We start from the raw sequence: 20,885 nt of genomic DNA, 5'->3' as shown, positions 1-20,885 counted from the left end.
ATAGTGATTTCATGACTCTGAGCAAACACACACATAGATAAATGAAATGAAAAGCTTAAAAAAACAATACTTCCCTTAGTGCATGTAATGCACTGACAATTTTTATTCTCTTCTCCTTTTTAAAAAATGTTGGTTATAACTCACTAAATTAATTTCACAACCTATTAAATGGGTTAAAACCAGAAGTTTGAAAAGCACTGGTCGAGACTGTTTCTGAGGCCTGATATTTTACATTCAAACACTACCTCATGCAGACATCACTTCGGATTTGGCAGACTAAGAAAAACTTTTCACCTAACCCCAATTTTCTACCTTTCCCCACATGTCCACACCAAATATCCATAAATCTCAAAGTCAACCATGGTTTATATAGTATTAGGACAGAGGTTTAGTGCCATTTGACGGTGTCTAAAGGTGAAAGATCCTCTAAGGTTTATCACATATTTCATAGGGCACTTCCCATACCACAGGTGCTTAATAACTTAGTCATACTGCTTCCAACTGCCTACTGAAGTTCAGCTCTACAGAGTGAGTTCTATCAACAAACTAAGTTCAAGGTCTGTGAAATGACAAGTACACTATCTCAAGGAACACGGCCATCATATCTGAAATATCTTTCAATTAAAATGAAAAAATTAAATCTCTCTTGTCGAATTCTACCAACCTAGCACTGATTTCCTTTGCCAGCTGCTCCTCCAATGCCAGTGAAAGCAGAATACCAGCATCAGATATCACTTCCGCCAACATAGGACTCTCTGGATTTGCTAGCTACTAACGCCCGCCTGCTGATCTATTCTGTAAATATTACATTGTGATGAGCCTCTTCCTTCCATCCAATATTTCTTCATAAGGAGGCAACATTTCTCTAAGTTGCAGTAGAGTGAAGGAGAGAAGGAAAGACATACACAGGAAGACAGGGATAAACTTACCTGATTTAAATGGGAATGTGACCCCTTCACCAGAACTATCAGTGAAGCCTGAATTAGCATCTATTCCTTCACCCTCAGAAACACTCTCAGCACCATTACGTACAGGCTCAGCTTCTTCTCCATTTTCTTCCACAGTTTTCACATTTTTTAGGTCAGAGGTGTCTCTTTCAGGATGAAACCCTTGGCTCATTTTATCCTGTTCAGATTCAAGTACTTTGTCACCTGAAAGCTCCTCTTCTGCTTTAGGCTAAAGCATAAGTGAACACAGAGGTTATATTCTTTTCACTGTGTGTAAATACACAGGAAGACCCACATTTATCCCCTCAAAAAGCATAGGAAAACATGTCACTCAAGATAAGGATGTCTGTGTTCAGCATATGGTACTAAAATGGTAAGTTTATTTAAAACACTTTTCTCATTTCATGTCCTGGGATAAAGCAGACAATTCAAATGGCTACTGAAATGCTTTAACATGACTAATGAAATCTAAATATACCGAAGGTTAAAAAGGAAAGAACTGTTAATCCTTGGAACTTGATGGACATGAAGGAGTTCTAGTCAGAATCTATATCAAGCACTATTACCCTTGCCACTAAAGCTCAGCAAATATAAAAAGAAACACACTAGAGGGTATTTTTTGTGCTGTCCTCTGGCCGTGAAATAGAGTTCAATGAATAGTTTAAAGTATGTTTAAGTCCCACAAAGCTGACCATCGCTCACATTTAACAAGGAGGACACTTGTTAGTTAAAATCTATTTTGTTTATTGGTTCTTAGGATTCTCTGAGATTGTGACCTTGTTCAAATTATACATAGAAAAATGCTTGGAATATATTCCCCCAGGGAGAAATCTGGGTTCCAGTGCATCTATTTTTAAAAGGCAAAATAGAATTAAAATTATTCACCAGATTATTTTTGACCATCTCAGTTTCAGATCCAAAAAAAAAAGTAATTCTTAAGGGCTATATCAGCCCTCAAAACTCCCTGAGGCGAAGGTCTCAATGAACTTTAAGTCTTTCTTTTTCAAAGGGAAACACTCTGAAAACAATCCTTTGGAAGAAGCTCTCAGAGGAAACAGCAATTTACCACAAATTCCAGTGGATAAATTCACACCAGGAGAGCCAAATTAGAGGCTCTACTGAATTGGCTGAACAGAAGATGGTATAAAAGGATGTCATATACACCAGGAAGTAGTCACCTCAACTGATTTATGAAAAAAAAAATTTTTAATTAAAGAGTTACAAACCCTACTTAGTTATTAAGTATTATAACAGATATGATACTAATAAATTTTCTTCTACTAAAATCAGATCATGGGGAAAAGACGCTAAATTTTAAAATGTTATCAATAGAAACAGATGGTTTTCAGGCCTTGTTTCTAAAATGGAAATAAAAAGTTCATGCAAATACACTCCCTTCTCTCTCTCTCTCTCCCTCCCTTGTTCTTCCAACAGGAAGAGCACAGAAACCATCAAAAGAAAGACAGACATAAAAATTGCAAGAAAATAAAAGACAAAAATGATTTATTTTTATAAAACATGGCAAAAAGTGAGGCTTTTTTTTTTTTTTTTTTTTTTTGCGGTACGTGGGCCTCTCACTGCTGTGGCCTCTCCCGTTGCAACGCGCAGGCTCCGGACGCGCAGGCTCAGCGGCCATGGCTCACGGGCCCAGCCGCTCCGCGGCATGTGGGATCCTCCCGGACCGGGGCACGAACCTACGTCCCCTGCATCGGCAGGCGGACGGACTCGCCACCACTGCACCACCTGGGAAGCCCAGTGAGGCATCTTTTATACTTTGAGAAGAAACTGATCTACCAAGTTTGAACCATGAATTAGCAGCCTCACTTTTTCTTATTCTATACTCTACTATAGTCTAAATTCAAAACAACCTTGTCATACCACCTCATAATTAAGTACAGGCCATCAAGAAGATCTTTAATAATCTGGCATGTGAGTCTGTAAATGGTACTTAAACTTATTACAGAGCAGTATAACTACATTATACAATCATATAGAACTCATATAGATCCTGTAAAGTGTGAAAAAATGCTGCTTTAGAGAAAATAATTTATTGAGTCATCTTCTCTGTACCTAAAACCAACAACAACAGACAATCTATTGGATATAAACAGAGGATGCATTATTTAGAAAGTCAACTTCTAACTGGAAAAAAAAGTATAAAGAAACTTGGTCCATGAATGACAAACCGTAATTCAGAGCACAAAGAATCAGTGAGGTGTCTGAGGCACATTATTAGAAGGGATATTTTTCAAGGGAATCCACAAAAAAACTGCTGCATTAAATATTTATGATGATTATTTTTCCTTCAGCAGGATGGAGCTCTGCTCAATTAGTTTGTAAATGTCTAACAGTTCTTCAGTTGTTTACCCAGAAAACCAGATTGAAAAAAGAAAACACTTTATTGGCCAGACTGTCGAAGCAGAAACCTTTATAGGAACTTACTAAAACAAGAATTTAATTGACAAAACTGCCTGCTTAATGCACGAGTTTTTAAAGTGCTAGAAAATCAGATTGACAACTACATATGTAACAATCAATGAAATATCCTAAAAATTTAAAGTAAATTTTAGGATGCCCTGACTAACAATTTTAAGATGAATCATCCTTCAAGCTACCTTTCTAGGCTATAATTTTTTTTTTTTTTTTTTGCGGTACACGGGCCTCTCACTGCCGTGGCCTCTCCCGTAGCGGAGCACACGCTCCGGACACGCAGGCCCAGCGGCCATGGCTCATGGGCCCAGCCGCTCCGCGGCATGTGGGATCCCCCCCGGACCGGAGCACGAACCTGTGTCCCCTGCACCGGCAGGCGGACTCTCAACCACTGCGCCACCAGGGAAGCCCTCTAGGGTATAATTTAAAGAATTTGGTTAAGTACTTGCAATGATGTAACAACTCAATATATAACCTAAAATATGCTGATATCTAAAACACATTCTTTTAAAGGCTGAGAAAAATCTAAGAGAAGAAGACCTTGATGATCAGTGAAAAATGAAGACAGTGACAACCAATATTTACTAAACTACTCCAGTAAATGCTCAATTTTAGGAAAGACAAGGGAATAGGATTTCTGGACAAAGTCTGTGTGCAAATGACCAAATATCTTTTTATTATACTTTTAAACTATAAGGTTAAGAAAAAAGGGATTGGTTCAAAATGAGTCCAAACAGTTCTTCTGTATGAAGAATAACAATCTAAAGCAGGTTTTAGCAAACTATGGCCCGTGGGCCAAATCTGGCTCCTCATCTGTTTTTGTATAGTGTGCAAGGTAAGGATGGTTTTTACACTTGTAATGGTGGAAAAACATTTCAAAGAATATTTTATGATACGTGAGTATTATATGAAATTCAAATTTCAATAAACTTTTACTGAAATACAGCCACTCATTAATTTGCACATTGTCTACGGTTGCTTTTGGGCTATAGCAGCAGAGTTGAGAAATTGTGACAGGGATCATATAATCCACAAAGCCTGATAGTTACTTTACCATCTGGACCATTATAGGAAAAGTTTGTCAACCCCGACCTGAAGATGAGGATGAATACCTGGAGGCACAGGAATAGTGACCCATCCATTTAATATTCAATAATGCTTTGAAAAATAGCCACAGGGAAAAGAAACACAAAGTATAACAGAACAAAGTGAATAAATAACAGCTGAATCTAAAGAGAAACCAGTCTGTGAAGCTCTTACAGCCATACCAGGAACGTATGCTATTCTCCTGCCTCTGGAAGGTATTTTATTCTTTGTAGGAGCAACATTTTCTTGTTCAGTTGCAGAAGGAGTGTAGCAACTATTTGCACCTCTATAACTTATTGCCAGTTCTTACGCCATGATAACCATAATGAAATCACTCCCATGAAACATTTTAGTGGTTGCTATGGGACTAACTGTGACATCAACCGAGCATCATGTACGAACAATGACAGGACAGGGAGAAGTAACAAAGGGGTACTGTGAGCTGCCTGAAGGGGGTAAGAATTATAACTAGCTAGAAAAGTTTTATGAAATAAATGCATTTAAAGTTATTTTAAAGTAATTTCTACATTTTAATGTTATCTTAAACATTCAATGAAAATTATTTTCATAAAGTAGATACAAGAAGAGCTCAAGAAGAAAAAAGCAACATAGAGATTGTTTATATTACTCTTCATTAAAAGCTTCAGTACATAAGACTAAGGATACTGAGATTAGAGACTATGAAATTGGTAGAGCACTCCTTAGGACTGAATCTGCTCTTGATTCTTCCTCACATCACGTCCTGGACCTGGTGTGTTGCACCCTACAGCGAAATCTGGCACGGCTTAGTTCAAATAGACAAACCATATGTGAAAAGTTATATTCCTGGGATGCAGGTAAAAGACAACAGATTGAAAATCAATTTCCTTAAAATATATCTGATGATTTCCACCAGCACTGCTAATAGGTATTTGAAAATAACCCTGTTTTTAAAAAACCAGATTAGTCTTCCCATCTGCTTATTATAAGGAACAAAAATAAACAATACTTATTTTTGCCACTTGAGAAGAGGTATTTTGAAACAGAGACAAGAATTCAATGAAACTGAACACGCTATTAACAATCTTTAAAAAATTCTGTAAATGGATTAAAAAAAAAAATCAGACCCTGAGCTTGATATATTTGCTTGGAAAACAGTATCTCAAGAAAAAGTTACAAACCCACACTTGTTTTAGGAAACGCCACCACTGTTCTGAAGATGAGCTGAAGAGATTTACTGCTGCCCCTTACCTCCGATTCTGCCTCTAACACCTCTTCACTGGTTCGGGTCCGATCTTTTGGTTTCTTCCACGTCTTTGGTGCAGTTGTAGCTGTCTGAGCTGAAACAGAAAAGCAGACTGCCATTACTTCCCACGGCAAAGTTTGGAAATATTAGGTCTAAACGATACCCGTGTTCAAATTTAGCAGACAAAAAGAGGGCTTCCTCCACACTGAGGAGATAGATGGATGATAAAGTGAAGAACTGAGTAGCTGTGTGTGGCCCAAAGATTGCAATGGCAAATGTCTTAGGCACAAATTGGTTACATCAGTTCATATGGCCTTCAACCAGTGGCCTAAGTTCCTCCTATTTCAAGGTTAGGACATACTGAGGTACATAATTCAGTATGAGGTGAGTATGTATATAAGAAACTGCCCTACCAGCCAATTCTAGACTTGGGCCTGGTTCTACTGTTAATCAACTATGTGATCATAAGCAAGTCACACTTCTCAGGCACCAGCATATTCAACTATAAAGTATAAGAGTAAGATTAGAAGATATCTAAGGTTCCTTTAAGCCACAAAAAATATTAAATTCCAGATTCTGTTTTTTTCTTAATAATTTTTTAAAAAATTTTATTTATTTTTGGCCATATTTTGGGTCTTCGTTGCTGCACACAGGCTTTCTCTAGTTGCGGCGAGTGGGGGCTACTCTTCGTTGTGGTGTGTGGGCTTCTCATTGCAGGGGCTACTCTTGTTGCTGTGCACAGGCTTTCTCTAGTTGTGGCGAGTGGGGGCTACTCTTCGTTGTGGTGTGTGGGCTTCTCATTGCAGGGGCTTCTCTTGTTGCGGAGCACAGGTTCCAGGTGCACCGGCTTCATTAGTTGCGGCACGTGGGCTCAGCAGTTGTGGCTCATGGGCTCTAGAGCGCAGGCTCAGTAGTTATGGCGCATGGGCTTAGTTGCTGTGTGGCACGTGGGAACTTCCTGGACTACGGATGGAACCCATGTCCCCTGTATTGGCAGGTGGATTCTTAACCACTGTGCAACCAGGGAAGTCCCCAGATTCTGTTTTAAAAAGCTTTCTAGGCAACTCCCTGGTGGTCCAGTGGGTAAGACGCGCATTCCCAATGCAGGGGGCCCAGTTTCGATCCCTGGTCGGGGAACTAGAACCCACACGCATGCCTCAACTAAGAGTCCACATGCCGCAGCAAAGATCCTGTGTGCCGCAACTGGAGCAGCCAAAAGAATTAAATAAATAAACAAACAAATAAATAGATAAAAAAGCTTTCTAGACAACAAAAGGATACTTTGATTAAGATTTCCTTAGATAGGCAGCACTTCTACAACATTCAGTTCTCACTTCACATCAGTACTGTTGGCCTACCCTTTCATACTGCTGGGGTGAAAATTAAGGAAGAAACAGATAATTTTTTTTTTTTCTTTTTGGCCATGCCACACAGCTTGCCGGATCTTAGTTCCCAGACCAGGGATCGAACCTGGGGCCCCAGCAGTGAGAGCACCTAGTCCCAACCACTGGACTGCCAGGGAATTCGCAGAAACATAATTTTTATTGAATTATTCTATTGTACCAGAAGTTTTAGGTGGAAAGTTAAGCTTACAAAGGATTTTTAAAATTTTATTTGGCTTACAAATTCCACAAAATCATTCAACACTTGGATGTACAATTTAATGATAATTTAAACATCACACAGCAAATAGAATACATTAAAAGGATCCCACAGAAGGAATAAACACAAAGCTGAAGGGAACCATCTAATCTGATTCCTTATAGAAATAAAAGATCTCATTGAGACTAAACCAACTAATCTCTCTGGGGCAGGGTCAAATCTTTTTTGGAAGAACAGTAGAATATAAACACTCACACTGGTCTGGGGAACATGGAAAAGGAGACATTTAACCATCTTCTCAAAATTACTGCACCATCATAAAAATACGTTGTAAATCTCCTTTGTTACACACACCTCAAACCAATTTGTCTTTAGCCTTCCCTTCACAGACCATAAGGAACAATAAAGCATTATTAGACCAACTGTTATTCTTCCTTTGTGGCCTACCAAGGTAAATAATTTTCTCAAAGTATGGAACTCAGATTATGGTAACTATGGGTGGGTTTAAATTCGCTGTTGCCTCATAGTCTTATAACGAATATGTATATTCATGTATTCATGTATGTGGTATGTGGTGGTCTCTTTTCAATTTTTATGAATCTTCTGATTTTATATAACCAGTCCATTTTATATGCGTCTCTCTGAAATGCTTCTGATTAATTCTGCATCCACAGAAGAATCCTTTTTAAGAGCTACAGAGAGTTTGAGGAAACTGTACATTTAAATTAACATTTTGTTTCATATATGCATGAATTCAGCTCTAATTTCCATTCATGGAAAAGGGGAAGACTACTTTCTGGAGGATTTGTTAAGACGAAACACAAACTCAGGAGTAGTTTCCTCTTAACAAAAAAACCAAAGATGTAGACAAACTTTTCCTTCAAAACTGTATCAAATGTACCCAACCCCAAAACATTAGACAAAACATTTCTTCCATGGGTAACATAACACATATAATATGCTTTTTAAAAATTAGCTGCGTACACAGCAAGAACTGTTACTCTGTTCAAGTGGTTAAAGTTTTGATTTAAAGCAATAATTCACAAAAAGAGCTGAGAGAAAGCACACACCTCTTTAGGAGATACTCAGTCCTTTAAAAAACTGGACACAGATACACACCTAGTGTCTAGTGAGATTGTGATATACAAACCCTCTCCTACCATTACTGATGGAGAGGTGCAGTAACCTTTGGTGTGTTAGAGTAGGGAGAAGAAGAGGTAGGCGGGAGGAAGCAAGGGAGGAAGAGACACAGAGACAGAAACACCAACTGCCAGATTTAAAGGACAATTAATACCAAGTTAGCTAGAAGAAGGGAAGTAAATTTAACATACTGTCTCAGATTTGTTCTTTCCTTTCTGGTCCATTCTCAATGCCTATACCTTAATTAGGCCCTTACTACTGCACCGAGTTAACAAGAGATAGTCTCAACTCACTGCCTCCATTTTCTTATTTTAACATATCATGTGCAATACTGCCTGAATTATGGTCTCTCTAAAGAATTGATTTGACTGGTTATTCTTCTACTTAAAATATTCCTTAAGACATCATCCATAGTGCCAAGCAAAGTTCCTTACACAGGACAGGCATTCAAATTTGTTGACTGAACAAATGACAGCAGCTCTCTGTTAAAAGAGGTCCTAACAACATTCCCAAGACAAAGACAAATTCTCTCCCCCTTGTCTTGCATTAAGCACCACAGGAAAAGTGACAATCTCTGGATGAGATTCATAATTACCTGAATTTAGAGATGCCTAAAGGAGCCTCCCCAACTCTCCATAAGAATTCAACTCTTAGAGGCACACTGAATTTCTACTACTTTAAAATACAGAATAAGTAAATTCCAACAGTAGAGCAATGCTATGATTTCAAGATTTTTGCAAATTTTTACATTATTGGCAGGAAAATGTTTTCCCTCAGAGCTCTTTTTATGAAATGACTAATATATAAATTCTGAAAAATATTTGGGACACAGACAAGTTTAATCACTGGGTTTTAATAAACAAACGGGATCAGGAAACTTGCACAGACCTCTTAGATAGCTTCATCCACCAGAGGGCAGACAGCAGAAGCAAGAAAAACTACAATCCTGCAGCCTGTGGAGCAAACACCATATTCACAGAAAGATAGACAAGATGAAAAGGCAGAGGGCTATATACCAGATGAAGGAACAAGATAAAACCCCAGAAAAACAACTAAATGAAGTGGAGATAGGCAACCTTCCAGAAAAAGAATTCAGAATAATGATAGTGAAGATGATCCAGGACCTCGGAAAAAGAATGGAGGCAAAGATCGAGAAGATGCAAGAAATGTTTAACAAAGACCTAGAAGAATTAAAGAACAAACAAACAGAGATGAACAATACAATAACTGAAATGAAAAATACACTAGAAGGAATCAATAGCATAATAACTGAGGCAGAAGAACGGATAAGTGACCTGGAAGACAGAATGGTGGAATTCATTGCCAAAGAATAGAATAAAGAAAAGAGAATGAAAAGAAATGAAGACAGCCTAAGAGATCTCTGGGATATCATTAAACGCAAAAACATTCGCATTATAGGGGTCCCAGAAGGAGAAGAGAGAGAGAAAGGACCCGAGAAAATATTTGAAGAGATTAGAGTCGAAAACTTCCCTAACATGGGAAAGGAAATAGCCACCCAAATCCAGGAAGAGCAGAGAGTCCCAGGCAGGATAAACCCAAGGAGAAACACGCCAAGACACATAGTAATCAAATTGGCAAAAATTAAAGAAAAAGAAAAATTATTGAAAGGGAAAAATGACAAATAACATACAAGGGAACTCCCATAAGGTTAAACAGTTGATTTCTCAGCAGAAACTCTACAGAAACTCTACAAGCCAGAAGACAGTGGCATGATACACCTAAAGTGATGAAAGGGAAGAACCAACAACCAAGATTACTCTACCCAGCAAAGATCTCATTCAGATTTGATGGAGAAATCAAAAGCTTTACAGACAAGCAAAAGCTAAGAGAATTCAGCACCACCAAACCAGCTCCACAACAAATGCTAAAGGAACTTCTCTAAGTGGGAAACACAAAAGAAGAAAAGGACCTACAAAAACAAACCCAAAACAATTAAGAAAATGGTTAACAGGAACATACATATCAATAATTACCTTAAAGATGAATGGATTAAATGCTCCAACCAAAAGACGTAGGCTCGCTGAATGGATACAAAACAAGACCCATATATATGCTGTCAACAAGAGACCCACTTCAAACCTAGGGACACATACAGACTGAAAGTGAGGGGATGGAAAAAGATATTCCATGCAAATGGAAATCAAAAGAAAGCTGGGATAGCAATATTCATATCAGATAAAACAGACTTTAAAATAAAGAATGTTACAAGAGACAACAAAGGACACTACATAATGATCAAGGGATCAATCCAAGAAGAAGATATAACAATTATAAATATATATGCACCCAGTAAAGGAGCAGCTCAATACATAAGGCAACTGCTAACAGCTATAAAAGAGGAAACCAACAGTAACACAATAATAGTGGGGGACTTTAACAGCTCACTTACACCAATGGACAGATCATCCAGACAGAAAATTAATAAGGAAGCACAAGCTTTAAATGACACAATAGCTCAGATAGATTTAATTGATATTTATAGGACATTCCATCCAAAAACAGCAGATTACACTTTCTTCTCAAGTGCGCACAGAACATTCTCCAGGATAGATCACATCTTGGGTCACAAATCAAGCCTCAGTAATTTTTTTTCTTTTTAATAAATTTATTTATTTAATTTTGGCTGCGTTGGGTCTTTGTTGCTGTGCACGGGTTTTCACTGGTTGCGTCCAGCGGGGGCTACTCTTCGTTGCGGTGCGCAGGCTCCTCATTGTGGTGGATCCTCTTGTTGCGGAACACGGGCTCCAGGCATGCGGGCTCAGCAGTTGTGGCTCGCGGGCTCTAGAGCGCAGGCTCAGCCGTTGTGGCACATGGACCTAGCTGCTCCGTGGCATGTGGGATCTTCCCGGACCAGGGCTTGAACCCGTGTCCCCTGCATTGGCAGGCAGATTCTTAACCACTTCGCCACCAGGGAAGTCCAAGCCTCAGTAAATTTAAGAAAATTGAAATCATATCAAGCATTCTTTTCTGACCACAACGCTATGAGATTAGAAATCAATTACAGGGAAAAAAAGGTAAAAAACACAAACACATGGAGGCTAAACAATACGTTACTAAATAACCAAGAGATCACTGAAGAAATCAAAGAGGAAATGAAAAAATACCTAGAGATAAATGACAATGAAAAAACGATGTTCCAAAATCTATGGGATGTGGCTAAAGCAGTTCTAAGAGGGAAGTTTATAGCTATACAAGCCTACCTCAAGAAACAAGAAAAATCTCAAATAAACAATCTAACCTTACACCTAAAGGAACTAGAGAAAACAAAGAAAAACCTAAGTTAGCAGAAGGAAAGAAATCATAAAGATCAGAGCGGAAATAAATGAAATAGAAACAAAGAAAACAATAGCAAAGATCAATAAAACTAAAAGCTGGTTCTTTGAGAAGATAAACGAAATTGATAAACCATTAGCCAGACTCATCAAGGAAGAGAGGGAGAGGACTCAAATCAATGAAATTAGAAATGAAGGAGAAGTTACAACAGACACTGCAGAAATGCAAAGCATCCTAAGAGACTACTACAAGCAACTCTATGCCCACAAAATGGACAACCTGGAAGAAATGGAAAAATTCTTAGAAAGGTATAACCTTCCAAGACTGAACCAGGAAGAAATAGAAAATATGAACAGACCAATCACAAGTAATGAAATTGAAACTGTGATTAAAAATCTTCCAACAGGGCTTCCCTGGTGGCGCAGTAGTTGAGAGTCCGCCTGCCGATGCAGGGGACACAGGTTCGTGCCCTGGTCCGGGAAGATCCCACATGCCGCCGAGTCGCTGGGCCCGTGAGCCGTGGCCGCTGAACCTGCGCGTCCGGAGCCTGTGCTCCGCAGCGGGAGAGGCCACAACAGTGAGAGGCCCGCGTACCACAGGGAAAAAAAAAAAAATCTTCCAACAAACAAAAGTCCAGGACCAGATGGCTTCACAGGTGAATTCTATCAAACATTCAGAGAAGAGCTAACACCCATCCTTCGCAAACTCTTCCAAAAAATTGCAAAGGAAGGAACACTCCCAAACTCATTCTATGAGGCTACCATCACCCTGATACCAAAACCAGACAAATACACTACAAAACAAGAAAATTACAGACCAATATCACTGATGAATATAGATGCAAAAATCCTCAACACAATACTAGCAAACAGAATCCAACAATATATTAAAAGGATCATACACCATGATCAAGTGGGATTTATCCCAGGGTTGCAAGGATTCTTCAATATATGCAAATCAATCAATGTGATACACCATATTAACAAACTGAAGAATAAAAACCATACAATCATCTCAATAGATGCAGAAAAGGCTTTTGACAAAATTCAACACGCACTTACGATAAAAACTCTACAGAAAGTGGGCACAGAGGGAACCTACATCAACATAATAAAGGCCATATATGACAGACCCACAGCAAACATCATTCTCAATGGTGAAAAACTGAAAGCATTTCCCCTAAGATCAGGAACAAGACACGGATGTCCACTCTCACCACTATTATTCAACAGTGTTGGAAGTCCTAGCCACGGCAATCAGAGAAGAAAAAGAAATAAAAGGAATACAAATTGGAAAAGAAGTAAAACTGTCAGTTTGCAGATGACATGATACTACACGGAGAGAATCCTAAAGATGCCACCAGAAAACTACTAGAGCTAATCGATGAATTTGGTAAAGTTGCACGACACAAAATTAATGCACAGAAATCTCTTATATTCCTATACACCAATTATGAAAAATCTGAAAGCGAAATTAAGGAAACACTCCCATTTACCATCGCAACAAAAAGAATAAAATACCTAGGGATAAACCTACCTAAGCAGGCAGAAAACTACAAGACACTGATGAAAGAAATTAAAGATGATACCAACAGATGGAGAGATAGATAGACCATGTTCTTGGGTTGGAAGAAACAATATTGTGAAAATGACTATACTACCCAAAGTAATCTACAGATTCAATGCAATCCCTATCAAATTACCAATGGCATTTTTTACAGGACTAAAACAAAAAATCTTAAAGTTTGTATGCAGACACAAAAGACCCTGAATAGCCAAAGCGGTCTTGAGGGAAAAAAAATGGAACTAGAGGAATCAGACTCCCTGACTTCAGACTATACTAACTACAAAGCTACAGTAATCAAGACAATATGGTACTGGCACAAAAACAGAAACATAGATCAATGGAACAAGATAGAAAGCCCAGAGATAAACCCATGCACCTATGGTCAACTAATCTACAACAAAGGAGGCAAGGATATACAATGGAGAAAAGACAGTCTCTTCAATAAGTGGTGCTGGGAAAACTGGACAGCTACACGTAAAAGAATGAAATTAGAACACTCCCTAACACCATACACAAAAATAAATTCAAAATGGATTAAAGACCTAAATGTAAGACCAGACACTATAAAACTCCTACAGGAAAACAACACTCTTTGACATAAATCACAGCAAGATCTTTTTTGACCTACCTCCTAGAGTAACGGAAATAAAAACAAAAATAAACAAATGGGACCTCATGAAACTTAAAAGCTTTTGCACAGCAAAGGAAACCTTAAACAAGACAAAAAAACAACACTCAGAATGAGAGAAAATATCTGCAAACGAAGCAACTGACAAAGGATTAATCTCCAAAATATATAAACAGCTCAAGCAGCTCAATATTAAAAAAACAAACAACCCAATCCAAAAATGGGCAAAATAACTAAATAGACATTTCTCCAAAGAAGACATACAGATGGCCAAGAAGCACATGAAAAGCTGCTCAACATCACTAATTATTAGAGAAATGCAAATCAAAACTACAATGAGGTATAACCTCACACCAGTCAGAATGGGCACCATCAGAAAATCTACAAACAACAAATGCTGGAGAGGGTGTGGAGAAAAGGGAATCCTCTTGCACTGTTGGTGGGAATGTAAATTAATACAGCCACTATGGAGAACAGTATGGAGGTTCCTTAAAAAACTAAAAATAGAATTACCGTATGACCCAGCAATCCCACTATTGGGCATATACCCTGAGAAAACCATAATTCAAAAAGACACATGCACCCCAATGTTCACTGCAGTACTATTTACAATAGCCACGTCATGGAAGCAATGTAAATGCCCATCGACAGACGACTGGATATAAAAGATGTGGTGTATATATATATATACAATGGAATATTACTCAGCCATAAAAAGGAACGAAATTGGGTCATTTGTAGAGATGTGGATGGATCTAGAGACTGTCATACAGAGTGAAGTAAGTCAGAGAGAGAAAAACAAATATCGTATATTAACGCATATATGTGGAACCTAGGAAAATGGTACAGATGAACCGGTCTGCAGGGCAGAAACTGAGACACAGATGTAGAGAACAAATGTATGGACACCAAGGGGGGAAATGGGGTGGGGGGTGGGTGTTGGTAAAAAAAAAAAAAAAAAAAAAAAAAAAAAAGAATTCTTTTTTACACTTCAAAAAGTTTAACATAGTCTGGAATAGGAAAATCTACAGAGACAGAGAGTAAATTAGTGGTTGTCAGAGGCTAGGGGGGAGAATGGGGAATTACTGCTAGTGGGTAGTGGGTACAGGGTTTCTTTTTTGCACGATGAAAATATTCTGGAAGTAGATAGTGGTAATGATTGCACAACTTCGTGAATGTACTATAATCCACTAAATTGTACACTTTAAACATGTGAATTTTATGGTATGTGAATTACATCTCAATAAACCCATTATTTTAGAAAAATAAAAAATAAAATAAAATAAACAAACGGGACTACATCAAACTAAAAAGCTCCTGCACAGCAAGGGAAACCATCATCAAAATGAAAAAGCCAACTGACTAAATGGGAGAAGATATTTGCAAATCATATATCCAATAAGAGGTTAATATCCAAAATATATAAAGAACTCATACAACTCAACAGAGAAAAACAAACAAATTGATTTAAAAAATGGGCAGAGGATCTGAATAGGCATTTTCCCAGAGACAAAATACAGATGGCCAACAGGCACATGAAATATGTTCAACATCACTTATTATCAGGAAAATGCAAATCCAAACCACAATGAGATATCAACCACACCTGTTAGAATGGTTACTATCTAAAAGACAAGAAATAACAAATGTTGGAGAGGATGTGGAGAAAACAGAACCTTTGTACACTGTTGTTGGGACTGTAAATTGTTGCAGCTACTATAGGATATAGTATAGAGATTCCTCAAAAAACTAAGAATTGAGCTACCACACAACCAAGCTATTCCACTTCTGGGTATTTATCTGAAGAATGTGGCAACACTAATTTAAGAAGATATATGCACCCCTGTGTTCAATGCAGCATTATTTACAACAGTCATGGTATGGAAACAACGTTAAGTGTCCACTTACAGATGAATGGAAAAAGATGTGGGGTGTGTGTGTGCACACACACACACACACACACACCGGAATACTACCCAGCTATAAAAAATAATGAAATCCTACCATTTGTGACAACATGGATGGACCCTGAAGGCATTATGCTAAGTGAAATAGACAGAAAAAGACAAATATTTAATGATTTCACTCATATATTTGGAATATAAAATAAAAAAACAAAATGAAATCAGAACAAACTCACAGAGGGCTTCCCTGGTGGCGCAGTGGTTGAGAGTCCGCCTGCCGATGTAGGGGACGTGGGTTTGTGCCCCGGTCCGGGAGGATCCCACATGCCGTGGAGCGGCTAGGCCCATGAGCCATGGCCCCTGAGCCTGCGCGTCCGGAGGCTGTGCTCCGCAACGGGAGAGGCCACAACAGTGAGAGGCCCGTGTACCACAAAAAAAAACCCCAAAAACAAAAACAAACTCACAGATACAGAGAACAGGTTAGTGGTCACCAAAGGGGAAAGGAGGTGGGAAAAATGAGTGAAGGGGGTCAACTGTACGGTGACAGACTGTAACTCGATTTGTGGTGGTGATCGCTCTGTAGTGTATACAGTTGTAGAACTATAATGCTGTGCACCCGAAACTTACATGCTTAAAAAGGAAAAAAAAAGGATACTTTACTACTGGTAAGGGAAGGTCTCAAGTGTATTGTCACAGGGTTGTACATAATGAGTAGAATGTTCCAATAATGGAAAGAGTGCAAGGTCCCACTCTTAACACCCAGTTCCAATCCTTTCTCATTCCTGTCTCCCAGCCCCAATGTTTTATTTTTTTTCCCCACCCGGCCCTGAAATCCTAAAAGTTGGTTGGCAATAAATTATTCTGATTATATCATATTCAAGAATTTTGTCTAAAGTTTCTTGAAGTTGGGGATATTATTCTGTCCTTTTGTTCTTCCACAGATCCTTGTGAGAATCTAGGAAAATGTGATGATTTATTTAAGGAACAGGGGTAGAGCAAAGAAGAAACCCAGGTGAGAGAAGGATTAAGTTTTTATCATGGAGATGTAAATAAACTGGAAAAGAATAATTATGGTGATAAAATATGTAAGAATGACTGGGTCATTAAGAAATGTCAAAGAAAAGAAACACTAGAGTCTCAGTCTGCCAGTGTTTTTCCAGCATCTTCACAGGTGTTGCTATTTGATATGGACGGATGGACTGGTAATTATGCTCCCAGTGTGTGTTCAAAATAGGCTCTCTGCTCTATGACTGCTTCACAGAAGCTTAAATAGTATAAGCTAGTCTCCCCAGGGCCTAGCACGGAAACCAAAAAGTAAGTATAACAAAATAATGAGTCTAGACTTAAATTCTACCAAAAATATACATCTATAACACAATTTAAAAGTTTTTACTTCCGGTTTTAACATTAAACATCATCACAGTAAGAGTCAAATCATAGGTTTATTAATTTTATTGATGTTCTCAGTAACTACCTTTCAGTTTTATGGTTCTTTTTTTCCCTATTGTTTCTCTGTTTTCTATTTTTTATTTCCCCTATTATCTTTATCATTTCCTTTGAGTTTAATTTTGCTTTTCTTCTTTTTTTCATTTAAAATTTCAGCTTTACTGAGGTATAACTGATACATAAAATTATACGATATTTAAAATGTACATCGTGATTTAATATATGCATACACATACATTGTGAAAGGATTCCCCTCATCTAGTTAATTAACACATCCATCATCTTACATATTTATCTTTTTTTTTCTTGGTGAGAACATTTAAGATCTATTCTCTTAGCAAATTTCAGTTATACAATACAGTGTTATAAACTATAGTCACCATGTTTTACATTAGATCTCAGACCTCATTCACCTTATATAATTTGTTCAGTTAATAGTTTCTTCAGATGGAAGCTGAGGTCAATAATTTGAGACCATTTTCTTTTCTAATATGGGCATTTAGTGGTGTCAACTGCCACCCAAGTACTATCCTAGCAGTGTGGTAGGGAGAATAATGTACCGCCAAAGATATCCGCGTCCCAATCCCTGGACCTTGTGAGTATGCTACCTGACGTGACAAAAGTGACTTTGCAGACGTGGTTAAGTTAAGGGGTCTTGACACGAGACTATTATCGTGGATTAACCCAATGGATTCAATGTGATCAAAAGGGTCCTTACAAGTGGGAGGAGGCAGGAGAATTGAAGAGATAAGAAGACGCTATGCAGCTGGCTTTCAAGATGGAGGACGGGGCTCCAAGCCAAGGAATACATGTATCTCTGAAACATGGAAAAAGAGAACAGATTCTCTCCTAAAGCTTCCAGAAGAAACACAGACCTGTTGATATCTTGATTTTAGTCAAGAAGTGAAACCAGTCAGTGAAACCAGTTTTGGACTTCTGACCTCTCAAATTGTGCTGATTTGTTATAGCAGCAACAGGAAAAGGACACAAGCACAAATTTTGATTTGGGTTTTCATTTGGTTCAACATACTTTATATTGATAATTTCCCTTTTGATTTCTTCTTTGATCCTTGGGTTATTTACAGGTATATTATTTAGTTTCTAAATATTTGAGGGATTTTTCCAGAGATACTTTTCTTGCTGAGTTCTAATTTAATTCCATTGTGGTCAGAGAATATACCTGCTTTGACTTGAATCCTTTGACATTTATTAAGACTTGTTTTATGACCCGCAATATGGTCTGTCTGGGCAAATTTGACATTTGCACTTCTGTACCTGCTGTTTGACTGTTTAATAAGGTCAAGTTGGTTGTGTTGTTTAAGCCTTCTATAGCCTCTCTAATTTTCTGTCTACTGGTCCTATCAATTATGTTTTTCTAATTATGTCAAATCCGTGTCACCACTTTTTGATTATGTGAAGTGCAGTTATAATAAATGTACTTAAAAGTTATTTAATGATTTTCTATGGTGATTTTAATAACTATGTCAGTCATAAATCAGTTTTGATTATTTTTCTCCTCATTGTGGGTCATATATTTTCATGGCTTCACTGGTTAATTCTAGCAAACATTTGAGGAAGAAACAGTATCAATTCTACAAACTCTTCCAGAATACTGAAGAAGGGGGACTACTTATCAATTCATTCTATGAGGTCAGCATTACCATATACCCCAAATAAGAAAACTGCCATAAAAAGATATGCCAGTATCACTCATGAACTTAGATGCAAAATAAAAAACCTAAATAAAATTTTGGCAAATCAAATTCAACAATACATGAAAAGAGAATTACCTCATGACCAAGTTTTATCCCAGGAAAGCAAAGTTGGTTTAATATTCAAATATCAAGTAATTAATAAACAAAAAAAGAAAACTATGATTGTCTCAAGAAATGCAGGAAAAAAACTGATAAAATCCAACATGTAGTGCTGATTGAAATAACAAATTTCTCAGCAAACTAGGAATATAAAAAGAACTTCTTCAACCAGAGAATTCAAACCCTTACAGCTAGTATCACACTTAATGGTGAAAGACTGAAAGCTTTCTGAGATCAAGGAAAAGACAAGAAGGTTTACTTTCACCACTTTCTTTCAACACTGTACTGGAGGTTCTAGCTAGCGTAGTAAGTCAAGAAAAAGAAAGAAAAGGTGCATCCAGTTAGAAATGAAGTAAAACTGTCTTTCTTCAGAAATGACATATTTACAAAGAAAATCCAAAGGAATCTCTACAAAAATGCTAATAAAGCTAGTAAGTGAATTTTAGCAAGGTTGCAGGATATGAGATGAAGAAGTCTATGTATTCCAATATATTAGTTATAAAAAATAAAAAATGCCATTTACAATAGCCATCCAGATATATGAATCTGACAAAATTATAAAAGCCCTGTATATTAAAAACTTCAAAATATTCCTGAGAGAATTAAAGAAGACAGACTTACATGTCAAAATATATCATGTTCATGGGTCAGAAGACTCAATATTGTAAGACATCAATTTTATCTGTAGATTCAACACAAACCCAATCAAATTCCAACAGGTTTTGTAGAAAAAAATTGCAGAAAAAAACTGATTCTACAATTAACATAGAAAAGCAAAGGACCCAGAATGGCCAAAACAATTTTGAAAATGAAGAATAAAGTTGAAGGACTTAATGCTATCTGATTTCAAGAGTTATTATGAGCCTAAGCCATCATGACAGTGTGGTATTGGCATCAAGAAAGATGACTAGATCAATGAAAAAAATAGAGAAATCAGAAACAGACCCACATATAACACGCACAACATATTTTTGGAAAAGTTGTAAAGGAAATTTACCAGAAAAAGGGTAGCCTGAAATTCTTGTACATTGCTGGTGGGGATATAAAATGGCGCAAATACTTGGAAAATGTCTTGCAGTTTCTTAAAAAAAATTAAATACACAGTTACATATGACCCAGTCATTCCACTCCTAGTTATTTACTCAAGAGAAATCACAGCATATGTCCATACAAAGTCTTACACACAGAAGTTCACAGCAATTTTATTTGTGACAGCCTCAAACTGGAAATAACCCAAACGTCCACCAATAGGTGAACAAATTGTGCTACATCCACAGTGTGCCAGCAATTTAAAAAAATGAGCCACTAACATGTGCAACAATATGGACATACCTAATGAGTGAAAGAAACCAGACAAAACAGTTTATGCTTTCTGATTTCATTTACATAACGTTCTAAAAAATGCAAACTAATCTATAGTGACAAAAAGCAGATCAGTGCTTGCCTGGGGACTAGGGTGAGGGCAGTGCAGGACAGAAGGATTTATAAACAGACAGGAAGAAACTTTTTGAGGTGATAAATATGTTCATTATCTTGATGGTTGTAATGGCTTCATGAATATATAGAGATGTCAAAACTAATCAAATACTTTAAATATGTATATGTTAATTTTATGTCAATTACACTTCAATAAAGGTGTTAAAGTGGTCTGGGTGGTTTCTAAAGTAAATAAAACACACACATATCCATGTATCTGTTATGAACCTAGAGTAGATGACAGTGTTTTTAAAGATTTAAAAAGAACATATATAGTATCCTTCCACTTATGGAAAGAAATAGAAATCTATACATCCACGTAATAGG

The 20,885-nt window shown here is 37.5% G+C and overlaps 1 protein-coding gene across 16 annotated transcripts in view; it reads right to left on the bottom strand.

The window, feature by feature from the left end:
• EIF4G3 (eukaryotic translation initiation factor 4 gamma 3) overlaps positions 1–20,885 on the bottom strand; it is a 369,011-nt gene that overhangs the window by 86,692 nt on the left and 261,434 nt on the right. For all 16 annotated transcript variants that reach the window (XM_027109874.1, XM_027109876.1, XM_027109872.1 and 13 more), the window contains 2 exons: positions 5,694–5,782; positions 930–1,176 (listed from right to left, as the gene is read on the bottom strand). In XM_027109874.1, coding sequence (XP_026965675.1) covers positions 930–1,176; positions 5,694–5,782 — 336 coding nt within the window. The remainder of the gene's footprint in view (positions 1–929; positions 1,177–5,693; positions 5,783–20,885) is intronic.

The sequence above is a fragment of the Aethalodelphis obliquidens genome, unplaced genomic scaffold, assembly GCF_003676395.1.
Source record: "Aethalodelphis obliquidens isolate GAN/ISIS:26980383/991018 unplaced genomic scaffold, ASM367639v1 scaffold9, whole genome shotgun sequence".
In the NCBI taxonomy this organism is placed as follows: Eukaryota; Metazoa; Chordata; class Mammalia; order Artiodactyla; family Delphinidae; genus Aethalodelphis; species Aethalodelphis obliquidens.
The sequence above is the reverse complement of the archived record's forward strand: the minus strand, read 5'-3'. Positions and strand labels throughout refer to the sequence as shown.